The sequence below is a fragment of the Silurus aristotelis genome (genome assembly GCF_946808225.1).
Source record: "Silurus aristotelis genome assembly, chromosome: 25".
In the NCBI taxonomy this organism is placed as follows: domain Eukaryota; kingdom Metazoa; phylum Chordata; class Actinopteri; order Siluriformes; family Siluridae; genus Silurus; species Silurus aristotelis.
Window position 1 is genome coordinate 12,472,911 of NC_139598.1, and position 16,516 is coordinate 12,489,426.

The 16,516-nt window shown below is 38.0% G+C and overlaps 2 protein-coding genes across 5 annotated transcripts in view; one reads left to right on the plus strand and one right to left on the minus strand.

Annotated features, from left to right (window-relative positions):
* Nucleotides 1–765, plus strand: part of galnt1 (UDP-N-acetyl-alpha-D-galactosamine:polypeptide N-acetylgalactosaminyltransferase 1) — a 125,677-nt gene extending 124,912 nt beyond the window's left edge. For both annotated transcript variants that reach the window (XM_083529960.1, XM_083529961.1), the window contains one exon: nucleotides 1–765. This exon is cut by the window's left edge and continues 1,329 nt beyond it. The gene's annotated coding sequence lies outside the window, so the exon portion shown is untranslated.
* A 1,116-nt stretch (nucleotides 766–1,881) lies between these two features.
* The window catches only part of tmem245 (transmembrane protein 245), a 31,757-nt gene continuing 17,122 nt past the window's right edge, over nucleotides 1,882–16,516 (minus strand). For 2 of the 3 annotated variants that reach the window (XM_083529893.1, XM_083529892.1), the window contains 4 exons: nucleotides 10,456–10,556; nucleotides 7,828–8,002; nucleotides 7,199–7,393; nucleotides 1,882–3,970 (listed from right to left, as the gene is read on the minus strand). In XM_083529893.1, coding sequence (XP_083386019.1) covers nucleotides 3,925–3,970; nucleotides 7,199–7,393; nucleotides 7,828–8,002; nucleotides 10,456–10,556 — 517 coding nt within the window. In that variant the 3' untranslated portion in view covers nucleotides 1,882–3,924. Of the gene's footprint in view, nucleotides 3,971–6,554; nucleotides 6,929–7,198; nucleotides 7,394–7,827; nucleotides 8,003–10,455; nucleotides 10,557–16,516 lie in introns of those variants that run through there. The other variant, XM_083529894.1, reaches the window with a different exon arrangement.

Genomic DNA, 16,516 nt, shown 5'->3' on the forward strand with positions numbered 1-16,516 from the left:
TTAATGTTTTATGTCTGTGTAGATCTTGTATTTAAATTTATTCACACACACACACACACACACACACACACACACACACACACACACACACACACACACACACACAAACATATGCATGTGTGCACACTTTTTTGTTGTTTTTTTAACCCATGCAAAGGCCAAAAGAGATTCAGCTAGCATACATTTATTTTACACGTCTCATTCCTTTAATTGACTTTTTATATCGCTTTGTGAAATCATGTTCATGTTTTGTCTGTACTTTGCTCTGGAGGCTGCGATAAAGAGAAGAAAAAAAGAGAAAGAATGCTGCTCGGCCCTGACTGTGGATGTGAAAGACAGACTTGTCCTCTCTCTGCATTTTCACATTCCGTAATCCGGATAAACTGCAAGCAGAAGTTTTTTTAGTTTTTTTCCCCCACCCCCAAAAAATGGTCAGGGAGGGGCATCAGAGAGATCTACCCAGCATCCCACACCTTCAGTCCCTCATGGACAACTAGAGTTTACAGAGTTTTTTTTTTCCCCTTCGTGTGATGTGACCGGGTGTCATCTCTACAGAGGGGTGTGTGCATGTGTGTGAGTGCGTGCGAGTACAGCATGTGTGTCAGTGTTTCTAACCGTCAGATAGACCCCCCCCCCCTTTTTTTTTTTTTCTTTTTCTTTTCTTTTAACCTGAACGATGGTGTGGCCTGATGATTGACAGGTCACAGCACACAGAGCTTGATCCACAGGCTGGAGAAATAAACAGAACGTTTACAGTCCAGCAGATCAGCTGTGCCATCGTCTATACTTCTACACACACACACACACACACACACACACACACACACACACACACACACACACACACAAAGGCGGGAGAGAGGGGGGAGAGGTGAAGAGAAGAGAGAAAGGAAGAGGTTAGATGGGGGAGTAGAGAAGAAAAGGGAAGAGAAAAAAACACACACGTTATACAGGATTTCATTGGGTTTTGTTGTAATATTCATTGGATATTGAATGCTGAAGTATAAGAAACAATGAACAGGCCAATCATCATACTAGATTGAATGGACGGTAAAAAAAGTAAATGTAATTTTTTCCATGTATCTGTACTTTACTGAAGTATTTCAATTTGGGGAGACTTTGCCTTGAACTTCACTACATTGGAAAGTCAAAAATGTTACTTTTTACTCAACTACATTTTGTGAAATCGGTCGTTCATTTTTATTTATGAGTGGATAAAAACGTAACCAAGCCACCAATCAGGGTAAAGCACTGTTTTGAACTTGTTTCGATTAGTGGTCAATCTGTCTGTCTATCAAGCTTTTGAGATATATAGAAATATATATACACACACATACATACATATAAACTTGGATATATTTTAGTCAATGTGCAGCTTGTATTGCAGTACACATTTACTGTACTGTGGCGTTTATGATCGAATGAGGCAGCTCACGTGGTTTTTATTTCATTTAACAGATGAGCGAGCACTCTGATGAAGCCATCAGGTTGAAAGAGCCAGGCAGTCAGAGAGACACACACACACAACTGACACACAAGAGCGAGAGAAGCTGGCCATAAAGGAGGAATACAGATAGATCTCAAGACAGATAAAAAAAAAAAAAAGGCAAGTCGATAGCTCTGTTCATTGTAATTGTGGAAGGCTGAAAAACAATCGATTTCAATCTTCCACTCGCTGCTCTGACAGATCTCTGATGGCTGGGATGGTGGGTCGGGTTACAGGTCATGTGACCTTCACAGGGCGTAAAGGTCAGCTCGGCAAACAAGGGCAGACTGAAAAAGAGGGGTTTTCATAAAATATTCAGAGGTTTGATAGATATTTAGACATTTTTGACCAAGAAGATGACCAGTGTGTTTGGGGAAATAAGGAATCAAGACAAAAAAATTTAAATTACATTTTTAATAGTGTAGTATAATGAAGTAAAACAAAAATATAAATAAAATGATCTATATATATATATTAATGGCTGGACGCTATTCAAAAAGAAAACCGTTTCAACACAATCCAGGTCTGTTAAATTAATCATAAATCCATAACTAAACTCATCTCCTGAGTGAGGAAGATACCAGACTAGAAGCTCAGTTATAAGAGACTAATAATTATCCATCAGTGCTACATATCAATAAGAAAATTCTACCTAATCTACATTCTATGGACAAAAGTATTAGGACACCTGACTTTCCCAACCAAATGTGGTTCTTCCCCAAACTGTAAAACAAAGTTAGAGGCACACAATTGAATTGGATGTAGCATTTCTCTTCACACTAGGACACCCAAACATGGTCCAGCATGACAATGGATTTGTGTACAAATGTATGAAGATATGCTTTACATGGGTTGGGTTGCCTGCTATAGAGCTCTGACCTCAACCCGATTGAACACCTTTGGGATCAATAGGAACGCTGACTGCACCCCAGGCCTCCTCTCCTCACCCCACCTACATCAGTACCTGACTTCACTAACACCCTTGTGTCTGAATGAGCATAAATCCAGTAGACCATCTTCCCAGAAGAGTGGAACTTATTATAACTGCAAAATAGAACTAAATGTAAAATGGTGTGTTCAAAAACTACATAGGAATCTAATGCTCAAGTGTCCACAAACTTTTGTCCGTATAGTGCATACATGAACGAGACATGGCTCAGTCTTTGGTCTTCCCCGCATTCGCAGTTTTTCTCTTTGCACACTTCGATACGTCAATCACATTTATCCATCTACTCCTGCACTCGCTAAACCATCAGCAAACCTTCAGTCGTGAGTAATGACACTGCTCCTGATAGCTAGGAGCAGGAGCTTTGCTAATATTAAGCAGCGCATAAAAAAGCATGAGTCGATCAAAATGAGTTGCTGCAATGGACTGAAGGAAAAGAAAAACGTACGATGATGTATGGGGCAAAAAGCAGACAGGGAAAAATAAATAAAATGATGAATCTGAAATTGTTATGTATTCTATGGGCGCACACATTGCTGACAAAGTCATCAGTTAGAAATGTTTAGTGTAGTCTGAGGAATGAATCAGAGAAGATAAGGCAAAAGTGTTGCTCTTTCTCACATCCACTTATTCTCTTATTACTTATGAGGACCTTTCATTTATATAATTATTAATGCAATTAATTAAAGGCGATTCTACACCCAAATGTATTTATGGCATTTATCATTTTGTTTAAAAATATTTTTTAAACAAAAGCAGGAATCAGTTTCATGTAGGAACCAGCAAAATGTCCCCACAAATTCAAAACTGCCATACTGTATGTTCCTAAAATTGTGGGGACTTGGTCCCCACCAAGACATACAAACATGACCTGACACACAAGAACACACAAGTGCATACATGACTAGTGCTCATAAAGTTACGATATGTGCCAAACTTTTTTTTTTTTTAAACGGTTAAATAATAATAGTAATCAGAAAGTCGCAACTGCCAATACACACAAACACACACGGTGGTAAAAGCTGTCCCATTATATTACAAAAATAAATAAAAAACTGCAACCGTACTAACGAAACAAATAAAAACTGTGAAATCGTAGTGGTGGTGGATTTTTCATTTAAACGCCGCGTGTAAACAACGACCCTAACAATCGTAGAGTGCTATTTGAGGTCGTAGCCGCTATGCTAGACGTGAGACGATCCTGTTCACTGAACTTTGCTCTTAGGTGTGAATAATATTGCACTCGGAGAACTCAGGCTCTAGAAGCTGAGCGTTAAGGCTGAGGGTATTAATCTGTTTTCATTAGAGTTCCATAGCTTTTTTTTTTTTTTTTTACAACACTGATTCTGAGCCGATCTGGAGCTCATTTGCCCTCCTGGTACAGTTTCATTGGCCGAGACGTCCGAGCCCGTTTTTGGAGGAGGTTCCAGTCTCGGTGAGTGAAGGCCGAGTAACAGCTGAGCAGCCAGGAAAGCAAATCAGGCTTTTTATTTCACTCTATCACTCTTTTCAGCAGCAGAGGAGAGTCCAGGAATGACCTGCAGAAAGCTGAGGGTGAGTACTGTGTCCACAACAATGTAAAATTGCAACCCAATAATGTGAAATGAGCGTGTTAGTGTGTGGGAGACAGAAAGAATAAACACATTCCTATTGAACTCCCAGAATCCTCAATTGATCTTCATTTTCTTCTGATTAAAACCTGTACAGTTCAATATTAGGTTTTTGGATTGAATTTGTACCAAACTGCAAGAACAATGAAGCAAAAGTGACACAACTAAAAAAAATCTTAATAAAAGGCTGGTTTATACAGTATCTCTCAAAAGTGAGTACACCCCTCAAATTACAGCAACCATTTTAGTATATCTTAAGGGACAATACTATAGAAATAAAACATTATTTGAGAGTAGTCAATGTGCAGTTTGTATAGCAGTACAGATTTACTGTCCTCAGCATACAGCTATTATGTCACAATAGCTGGCAACAAAAGTGAGTACACCCTAAGTCAATGGTCCCCAACACCCGGGTCAATTGGTACCGGGCCGCACAGAAAGCATACATAACTTACATTATTTCCGTTTTATTTATTATCTGATTCTGAACGATGTTATATTTTGGAAAATTACCAGATTCTCTCCACCACATCTGTTTATGACTCACTCTTGATGCATGTCATGATGCCTCGGTCACATGTCTTACCTCCATCCGCTACGTTCTTAAAGGGGCTGCTCCGGCCAGTAACACATACTACATTACTGCTAAATTCAAACCCCCAAGCGAGCAAAATGAACAAAAAACAACACAGTGGATTCACATTTATTATTATATTTAGAAAATATCAGTTTTTATGTCGGTCGTATAATTTTATTTTGTTGTATTTGTCCGCCACACCTGAAAGGCCAGTCCATGAAAATATTGTCAGACATTAAAGCAGTCCGTGGCGCAAAAAAGTTTGGGGACCACTGCCCTAATTGATAAAAGCATGTAACCATGCAAAACCATATGTCCTATTCATCATGTTCAAGTTTTTGTCTGCTTGACAGGACCAATTGCAGTTAAAATTTGGTGCTTTGAGTAAAATTCTCTCATACTGACCACTGGATGTTTAACATGGCATCTCATTGCAAAGAAGTCTGTTGAAAGCAACAATTTTAATTCTCAAATCCTCAATGATGGCCGAAGCTATAAGAATATCAGTAACACCCTAAAACTGATTTACCATGTGTCTAACATCCAGCAGCTCCGTGATTTCATTATCGATAAGTGGAAGAGGATCCCAGCAACAACCTGTGCAGCTCTGGTGAATTCCATGTCCAGGAGGATTAGGCAGTGCTGGATATCACTGGTGCTCATACAAAATATTCACACTTTGGCATGTTCACTTGGGGTGTACTCACTTTAGTTGCCAGTTATTTTGACAATAATGGCTGTATGTTGAGTTATTCTTAGAGGAAAAGAAATCTGTACTGCTATACACATTGACTATTCTAAAATATATTACATTTTCATTTCTAAAGTATTGTCCCTTGAGAAGATACTAAAATAGTGTGTACTCACTTTTGTAAGATACTGTACTTAAGTGTCATACTGCATCATAACCACGTTTGTATCTTCTGTACATCTGAAGCATTAAAAGTGACACCCACAACATCCCTGTCCGATCTGGTTTCCGATTTGAACTTTGACAAGCTCCGTCTATAAATTTCCGTCATCATAACTGTTGTCATGAAACACATTTCTATTCTAATCTTTTGGAAGGTGTGAACAATCTACATAAATTTTTTTTATCTACATACTAAACTTAAAAATAAAATAGTAGATAAAACCCCTGAGTCAAATACAGACTGTTGAAGAATACAGAATTGTAGACTGACTGTAGACTGCAGAAACTACAGAATGTGAAGCTTTTTAATGTTCTTGACAACAATCCATTATTCCGATTAAAAAGAAAATCGCAAGAATTAACAGCTGATGATTAGGTGAAATTAATTATAGAAGTACCTTTTTATCATTCTTATGAAACTGGGCAATATGGCAAAAAATTCAAATTTCATGGATTTTTTTAAACAGAATATTTGACTTTCAGGATTTCAATTTTATTTTATTCTTTTTATGTATAACTAGTCAACTTATGGAGACGGATGATCCTCTGTGGCAACTCCTAACGGGAACAGCTGAAAGAAGTAGTGGTAGTATAACTAGTCAACTTAAAACATATCTACAACAACATGACTGAAGTAACATTTTCTTTATTAGTAATTTGAAAAAACATCTGGTTAAGGAACGTATTTTTAGTTGGCATGCCATTAATAAAGGGGTCAACATGGTGTAAATAAATGTAAAAAAATTATCTAGTTAAATATGTTTGCAGAAGCTTTTCTTGGCATATATTCGTTGGCAGAAAATGCGGTCAGATGTCAATAACGTCTCTTCTGCCATTGGTGCAACTACAATGTATCTGCCCCTGTATGTGTGCTACAACATTTTTTATTAAAAATCGCAATACCTCAATATAAGAAAAAAATTGTCTTGCATTCAAATTCATTGAAAAATCTTTTTTTTTTTTTTATTAACCTACCTGAATATATACACACTATATATATATATATATATATATATATATAATTTTTTGTATTATATTATTTTTTATATTATTATTATTACTGTAGCAACAACAGAACAAGCAAATGGTGGCACAGGAACTCTCTCTGGAGTGCATGGGTTTTATTTTGATCTTCCCTCTCCAAAGATTTGTTGTAAAAACCATTAAAAGCTTCATTTTTATGCTGCCATTTTGGGCGTGGCCCATCTTTTTTGCATTCATGTGATTTGTGATGCAGTTCCACATTACGTATTCCGTGGCTGCACAAACAAGCAAAAAATATTTTTTGTGATGCTGCACTACGTGCGAATGTAGTGTTAATTTCTAAGAAAGCTCCCAAATGATACTCCAAACAACCACAAGATATGGGGGCAGCCATCTTGCCTAGGAATGCATGCTGTCAAAAGAAGGTATGATCCAGCTTTTAGAGAAGCAGATCCAGAAGTCATTAAATACAAACATATAGTATATGAATATAGTATTTTTTGAGCTCCACCCACTCTTAAAGAGAACCAGACCAGGAAGTGAAAATGATCTGGTTAAGTGGAAATAGGTTGTATTCTGTAATGCTTACATCTATGATTAAGGAAAGCTGATCTGCATTTGTTTGTGTGTGTGTGTGTGTGTGTGTGTGTGTGTGTGTGTGTGTGTGTGTGTGTTCATATACCTGCCCAGATGTTGAGGGAAGTTGCTCTGCACTGGTGTAGGTTGGCTGCTGCTCGGACTCATCAGCATGGCACTGTAGATGTTGGATGCTACCACCAGAATGCAGAGCAGGATCGGGCCTATGATGGCTCCTTCTAAACCCAAATAGTACGCTCCACCAGCCACGGCTAGGCCTGTCAGATAAGGATGACCCCCACTAGACAGACACACCCACACACACACACACACACACACACACACACACACACACACACACACACACACACACACACACACACACACACACACACATATATTAGGGCTGCAAGCTAAAATCAGAACACACATCATTCATATTTTAACAGCAACTGACTTTAGAGTAGAAGGATCAATAAAAGTTAATAAAACTGACCCCTGCTACACACACACACACACACACGCACGCACACGTGCAAGCACGCAGCTTGAATACACGAATTACCGTGTCCCTGCAGGGTGAGGAACATTGCGATGTCCTTGTTAATTCCTCAAACACTGAATGCATTACCTGCTCTGCCGTAATTAATCTCATTAAACACTCTTGCATTTGGGAATCAGCCAGTCAGTCATTCAAACAAGGACACAATACTTATCTGTACAACACACACACACCCTGATATGTCTGAGTAAATGGCCGTATCAACGAAGTAGGTGGGCAGCAGGTGTGCGAGGAGCAGCAGCAGGGCTTTAACACCTTCACCTTGCGCCAGCCACAGATCCAGCACAGCAGGCAATGCCGCCCAGTATGTGCCCAAAAATGGCACGGCACCAAGAATAGCTGCCATCGCTGCAAACATACACACACACACACACACACACGTAGAGTAAGCACTCATTAAATATATATTATTTGTACGTTTACTAAGTCGAAATGTCTCTAAAATAATATTGGAATAAATCATGCAGTGATGAAGCTTCCGGATTCACACCTAAATTCATTTCTTACAATATTAGAATCCTCTTAGCTGACTCGGAATTAATATTTCACTTAGGACCGCACGATAAAGGCGACAAATAGAATTATACAATTTATTTAAAACAAAAAAGGCTAAACGTGTTGCAGGTTTTCATCAAAGTAGAATTTCCAAATTAAACAGGCTTTCACGTCCATGTTTTTTCCTTTCATACGTCTGCATTCCTGTTTAAAAATGGATGAATTTGTAAAACCTCAAAAATGTCACTGAATGGAGCTTTTAAATTGTAAATGTAAAAAGTTTGATGCAGAAGAGCATTAAATCTGAATAAAATAAACAACAACAAAAAACACACAATTGAAAAATAAACCATTACTTCATTCAGTCAAAATCTCAATTCTGGTTGGTTCTTTTATAAAAAAAAAAACTAAAAAATAAAAAATAAAAAACAGCTAAATCTGTAATAGGGTTACATTTTGCGAGATATTTATTGTCATATATGGACAAAAGTATTGGGACACCTGTTTTTTTCAGCCATATGTGTTTTCGCTTCACTTGAACAAGGAGACCCAAACCTGTTCAAGCTCAAAGCAAACTCCATGAAGATATGCTTTACAAGGTTTGGAGTGGAAGTTCTTGAGTGGCCTGGTATAGATCTCTGAGCAAATTGGGATTAAAATATGGAACAGGATGTTTAAAAAGCACATAGCGATCATATGGTCAGGTGTCCACAAACTTTAGTCTATATAGCATATGTTTCCCGCAGTGAGTTTGTCTGAAATGAATGTAAGAAATTCATAATGCCACTATTGTCATCAACATTAGAGAAATAAGAGAATATGAGTAGGCAACTGATGTGTATAGATGCTATAGTGAAGTGATGATAGGAACCGATTGTTTCGAAGAACATTATACAAATGTACAAATTAACTGGACGTGCTGTAAAAATAATCAACTTCATGGTATTTCCCTAAAATCGAACATCCCATTGTATTTTATTTCTCATTCTTTACATATCCTTTTTCTAATGAATGTGTTATTAGTTTTAGAAGCCAAATATCTTGGTACAATTATAGTTAATTGTGCAACACTAATATATCCTCAAACATGTTCACAACTTGAATCGAGTGGCAAATAAACATCATTTACATAAATAAATCCCTCATGTCTATTGGTACTTCAAAAATACAATTATTCATCAAAACTGCTGGAAAGGTTTTTTCTAGTGTCTCAAAATGATGATTAAACAAAAATTATTTATCATTATGATAAATGACATGTAAATTACACACAATAGAAAAAATATGATGGAATTCAATTCACTATGGTACAGTTTATACACTTTTTATTTCTTTGGTTCAGATTAATTAAGTGCCTTCTGAATTCTAATGCATGGCCCTTTCACAAACAGGCCTTTGTAGTGCAACAAAAACAAAGAAAAATTTTTCAATAAAACCAGCGGTTCTTTTCCTTTACTGTCTTCAGGAAGATTGCAGCTCTACCTCTGCCATGTTAATCTATATTCTATGTGACTCTCAGGACACGCCTCGATCTCTGTAGTGTTGTGATCATATTAAAGTAACCGCAGTTGCTGAGGGAACGCATTGGAGAAACAGTTTAGTGAGGACAAATCAATCTAAATATTGGTCACTTTCTAAATAATAAAAGTATAGCACATTTTCTAATAATTGTATATAAATAAATAATTTTTTACCGATGCAAAAGTAAAAAATCGTGCATTGCGGTACAAATGCCAACTTGCATCCGATGCGCACTTTTTTAAATCGATGCATCAAATCGTATCAAAAACTTTTATGCCGATGCACCGATGCGAATCTGATTCATTTCAACAAACGTTTTATTATATGTTCTATAGGAACAATACTATAGAAATAAAACACAGTTTTGACATGTTCACTTGTCAAAACTCTTGACAAGTGAAGCGTCTACTCTTGTTATTTTTTATATATATTTTATTATTGTTATTCAGAAATTAATGACTGTATGTAGAATTATTTTGAGAGGACAGTAAATCTGTACTACTGTACAAACTGCACAATTTTCATTTCTATAGTATTGTCCCTTGGGAAGATCAACTAAAATGGTTGCTGAAATGTGAGGGGTGTACTCACTTTCACGAGATGCAGTGTGTGTGTGTGTAATGTGTGTGTGTGTTCCATTAAATGTTGGGGTGGACAGAAAGGGGTAAGAGAAATAAGACAAAGACTACAGAATCCTGGCAATGTGTGTGTGTCGGGGTGGGTGGTATGCAAATAAAACACCCATATGTATAAATAAGCAACTACTTTGAGCATGTCTGTCTTACCTGAGGGGATGAAGACGATGTTGATGCCAAAGATAGTGTGTGTAAGCCAGGTATAGAGGCCGTAAAATCCTGCCATCTTTAGAGACGCATCAAATACACCTCTGGGGGGCATAAGGGAGGGAGAGGGAGAGGGAGAGGGAGAGAGAGAGAGAGAAAGAGAGAGAGAGAGAGAGAGAGAGAGAGAGAGAGAGAGAGAGAGAGAGAGAGAGAGAGAGAGAGAGAGAGAGAGAGAGAGATATTAAACCCCTGTTGTATGCAAATGACTTGGCTGTGCTCTCACCCACTGCTCAGGATGTAGAGCAGAACATAGAGCTGCTTCAGCAGTATTAGCCTGAAACTCTCAGGCAACTAAACACACGTTTAGATTAGGAACACATGAAATAGAGCGTTCCAGATTTCTCCTGCATCAACTAAATACGAGTTCATCTGGAAACTTCTGAGTGAGTAACACAAAGCATTTGTAGAAATCCCTATTCCAATCTGGCTCTAAAGATTTCCCTTTTAACCTGCACTACGATTTATAAGTAGGACAAACCATCCAAATGAGATCGTGCATGCAGAGTTCTGCGAAATGATCTTAAAGGTGCACAGAAACATCAGCAGCAGGGCAGAAAAAGACCGATCAGTTCTGGAAACATTGAAGAGAGTGCAACCTACACACCTGTCATTATACAACTCTGCAATAGCACGAGCTGAGCAACACCTGTCCCCCCATCCGACTGGTCCTGAGTCACTGCTCTACAACCACACCATAGACACACACCAACACACACTAACATACACCACCAACACATAAAACACACAATAACACACCACCAACGCACTCCAACACACACCACCAACTAACTACAAACACACTACCAACACCAATGAGTGACACACAAAAACACTACCAACTAACTACACACTACCAACACCAATGAGTGACACACAAACACACCACCAACACACTGATACACACACACTAACATAGCAAAAAAAAAACACAGACACACACACACACACACAATGCTGACAATCATCATTAACTTATATCAATGACACACAAACACACTAAATAAATAAACACTAGCACACACCAACACACCACCAACTTAGACTTACACACAATAACACACACTGACAACACATCAACACACATACACACAATAAAACACACTCTAACACACCCCCAACATAATAACACACCACCGACACAGACCAACACACTAACACACCATGACAAACTTGTTTTTACTATTTTTTTCCAGCTTGTTTTAATATTTTTTTTGTAGTTATTTGCCTGTTTGTTTTATAACCCTGTACCCAAACTCATGCCAATACAAATGTTAATATTTGTAAAGACAATAAAGCAACTCTGCAACCTCTGACTTTTGAAACCTGAGAAAGAGGAAGAGAGAGACAGAAAGTGCGCGTCAGGAAAACCACATTTTTCACCATAATGTTTAAACGAACATGAAAATGGCTCCATTGGATATCTGGGCCACTTTGGTTGAAGGCGTGCACACACACACACACACACACACACACACACACACACACACACACACACTTCCTTAACAACGCTGGAACGGCACAGTGTGAATCATGCAAATTCTTCGCCTTGTTTCCTTTCGACCATGACAAAAACTCACACAGCCACAGCTGCATCCTGAAATGGAAAATGTGTGTGCTAGCTTTAGTACTCGAAGCAATAATCTGTAATGAATCAACACTTTACAAAGAAAAAACCGAATAAAAGAAAGAAAAGAAAATTTAGTTTTGTTCTGCTGAAGTGTAAAAAATGATAGATCTCTCTTGCCATCTTGTGGTCACACCGCGTACTGCAGGTAGGTGTGGTAAAAGAATCAGAATCTGAACATTTGAAATCAAAGCAAAAACTGATTAGAAAAGTACACGAGTATATCACTGAGAGACATTTATTTTTGAATAATACCTAACTACATAATTCATGAATGGAATAATACTTGAAATATGCAACGTTGGCTGCATTAGCTTAATTTCTTAATATAAAAATGCTAAACTGGTCCGTGTAAAGCCGCTTTGAGACCATGCCCATTGTTAAAATTCCTGTACAAATAAATCTGAATTGAAATGAATAAAATGGTGGCTTCTACAGCACGTATTTAGCACAGACAGTATTTGCCCTGGAGTGATAACAGACCCAAGCATCTTAATGCTTCACAGCGTGGTACGGCAATTAAATGAAAAGGGTAAGAAAGAAATGTGTTTTATACTTGTCACATGTTCTTTAACAGCACAGTGAAGTTTTTTCTTTCCAGAGTGCAGGGTCGGCCATGACACAGCGGCCCTAGAGCACGGAAGTTTAAGGGCCTTGCTCAGGGGCCCCAAGTGTGGCAGCTTGGCGATACTGGGACTTGAACCACTGACCATTTGATCAGTAACGCAGAGATTGAACCACTGATCTACCGCTACCCCAAATGCACTGTCACGAGCCAGAATGCCTCAATGGGTAGTGAAAACTGCCCAACACTTCAGCTACCCCTCTATCAAAGACATATGCCTACGATGGGTAAGAAACATTATCAAAGACATCTTTTACCCCATCCATGGACTGTTTGCCCCTCTCCCATCTATGAGACGCTATATAAATAATCTGAACTCTATTAATAAAGCGAAAATGCTATTTTATGTATACAGTACTGTACTGTATTAACATTTGACTTCATTTTATAATTAATAATTATATTTTTATTAATAAAATTCAACATAAAACTCCATAAAAACAATTCCCTATAAGTTTTTTGGTGTATCGTGCTATCCGCAAGAGACTGGGAAAATCAGCCTAATTACCTAATTAGTTATGTGGCAAACGCAATTCCGCGTTAAACCGGGGGGCGCCGGATTCAAACCACGATAAAGCGGGGAAATACTGTATATACTGCACCTATTCTTAGACAACAGCACTGAGCTGGTCTTTGCACCGGTACCTTGTACTTTGCACTCCTATAATATGATATTGTATAATATGACATATGTATATTTGTATATTTGTATACATATGTATATTTATATACATTGCTATTTGCACTTCTGGTTAAATGCTTACTGCATTTCACTGACCATGTACTCCTACTTCACAATGAGTTGAATCCAATCTACTCTAAACAAACCTTAAAATGAAACCAAGGGTGCCAGTACTAAAGATTTGTTGGATAATAGTAAAATAATAAATCTTAACCACAAGTAAAAAATATCGTTTTCACTTATTTCTCCCTAATTTGTTCATTTGTCTATTCCCAGCCACTGACCAGGTCAACCATTACCAGGCAAGAAGGATGAGGACTAACATGTGCATCCACTGAGATGAGTGTAGGCAGCCAATCAGAGCTTTCCAAACTGCTTCTTATGGTACAGAGTAACACAGGAAAGAGCTTCCGGTCTTTTTCTAAATTCAAGCGCCCATAGACATACATGATTGCATGGTTTGATTGTGATTGACAGGTAAGACCGAGCATCACATCCCTTCCACACAAAGAGTGTATTATTTACTCGTTATTTACTCAGTTTTAATCAGTCTTCCTCCCTAGAACGGTAGACAGATTATGCCCACCTTGTCTGATCAAATATTAGAATAATACAGCTGTTTCATTTCCAAATACAGGATTCAGAGGAAACGTGGCATGAACCTATTAGAGCATTACAGACATAAAACAGCTTAAAAAATATAGAAATCAGGAATGGAGCTGCCTGTGTCTTTGAGTGTGTATAATAAAACACTTTACTCAACTCGAATAGTTTTATTATGTATGTTCTGTATGGACATTCTGTTTTTTTTTTTCTTTCTTTATATATAAAAAAAAACTTTCTTTCGGCTTCTTCCATTAGGGGTCGCCACAGCGGATCATCCGCATGTTTGATTTGGCACGTTTTTACGCTGAATGCCCTTCCTAACACAACCCTCCCCATTTATCCAGGCTTGTGCAACCCTAATAGCGGGGGTTGGTTCCCTGACCGGGAATCGAACCCGGGCCGCAGCAGTGAGAGCGCCGCATCCTAACCACTAGACCACCAGGGAACCTGTTTTTTTTTTCTTTATACAAGCCTCCCAATCTAATACCAAACTAGATAATAGTTAACAGTTTTTTTTTACGGCTTTTAAGTTCGCCTGATTCTCTTGTGCATTAGTGCTTTATTTCATCTAAAGAACTGTTCTGGAGAAAACATTTGGTTCCAATGTATACAAGCTATATAGAGAAATTATTATTATTATTAAAAAATTTAAAATAAAAAACCTTTGGCTTGACTAGCAGCTGTTAGCAACTAGTTGTCTGTTCACTTGTCATCAACTTTCCACTCTGACACAAAGTTCTAAAGTTTTTGGTAAGTATACACGATATTAACAAATATGTTACCACAAAGTTGGAGACACACAATTGTACTGGGTGTCTTTGGATGCGGTAGTTTGAAAAATTCCCTTCGTATGAAAACTAAAAGACCCAAACCTGTTCCAGTATGACAGTGCCCCTATACACAACACAAACTCTATCAAGATATGGTTTACATGAGTCGAGTGGCCTGATATAGAGCTCTGACCTTAATCCTTGTTAACATCTTTTGGGATGACTTAGAACTCTGACCGCACCCCAGGCCTCCTTACCCTACATCAATACCTGACTTTACTAACGCCTTTATATCGAAATAAATGACTCCAGAACCGAGTGGAACATCCTCATAGAAGAGTGGAGGTTTTTATAACAGCAAAATGTGGAATAAGATCGTCCAAAAGCACATATGAACCTTATGCTCATGTTTCCACATAATTTTGAAGATATAGTGTATTTGGTGAATAGTAAGCTATTTGGATAAGGGTATAGACTGAAAATATAGAATTTTATTTGGGCAGTGTATCTGCAAGAATCTGGTGATATGATACACAGGGTTTACAGGGGTTGCAATACGATATATTGCGATACTGAAAGCGAGGCGATATATTGGGATATTTTTCTTATTTTAGGAATAGGATATAATTTTGGGAAACCACCATATGCAAACTTTAACCAAAAAAACCTGAATATTTCACCAGAACACAGTGGAAACTGCATTTGCATTAATTATATCTAAACTGATGCTGCTAACCTCTTAAACCTACCCATACCATGAAACCTGTGCCAGCCTCACCCGCATCACACCTCAGTGCCATCAAGTGTATTGCAATACATGAACAAAATCAGTATCATTGCACCCAACATGAACATTTATTTATTTATTCATATATTTTAAACATATGCGCATACTCGTTAAAGAGGCCAAATATCATGATTGTATTACATTATTGGTATTACAATTAGGCTAGTAGTAGATGCATGATCTGAGCGCTAACTAGTGTTTTACATCTCAAAGCTACAATCATAGGGAGGCTAAATAAAGAGTAAGAAAGACTATTTCTTTCTAGATCTGAGGAAGGGTACAGAAAAATATCTGCAGCATTGAGGGTCCCAATAAGCACAGTGGCCTCCATCATCTGTAAATGGAAGAAGAGGTCACTCTGAAAGAGCTCCAGTGTTTCTCTGTGGAGAGAGGAGAACGTTCCAGAAGAACATCTATCTCTGCAGCACTCCACTAATCAGGCCTGTATGGTAGAGTGGCCAGACGGAAGCCACTCCTCAGTAAAAGGCACATGACAGCCGGCCTGGAGTTTACCAAAAGGCACGTGAAGGACTCTCAGACCATGAGAAACAAAGATTGAATTCTTTAGCCTGAATGCCAAATGTCATGTCTGGAGGAAACCAGGCACCACTCATTACCTTGCCAATACCATCCCTACAGTGAAGCATGGTGTTGGCAGCATCATGCTGTGGGGATTTTTTTCAACAGCAGGTAATGGGAGAAGTCAGGATCGAGGAAAAAATAAATGCAGAAAAAAAGAGGTGTGCCAAGCTTGTAGCATTATACTCAAAAAGACTTGAGGCTTTAATTGGTGACTAAGATGCTTCAACAAAGTATTGAGCAAAGGCTGTGAATACTTATGTACATGTGATTTTTATCAATTTGCAAAGATAACAAACGCACTTCTTTCACATTGTCATTACGAAGTATT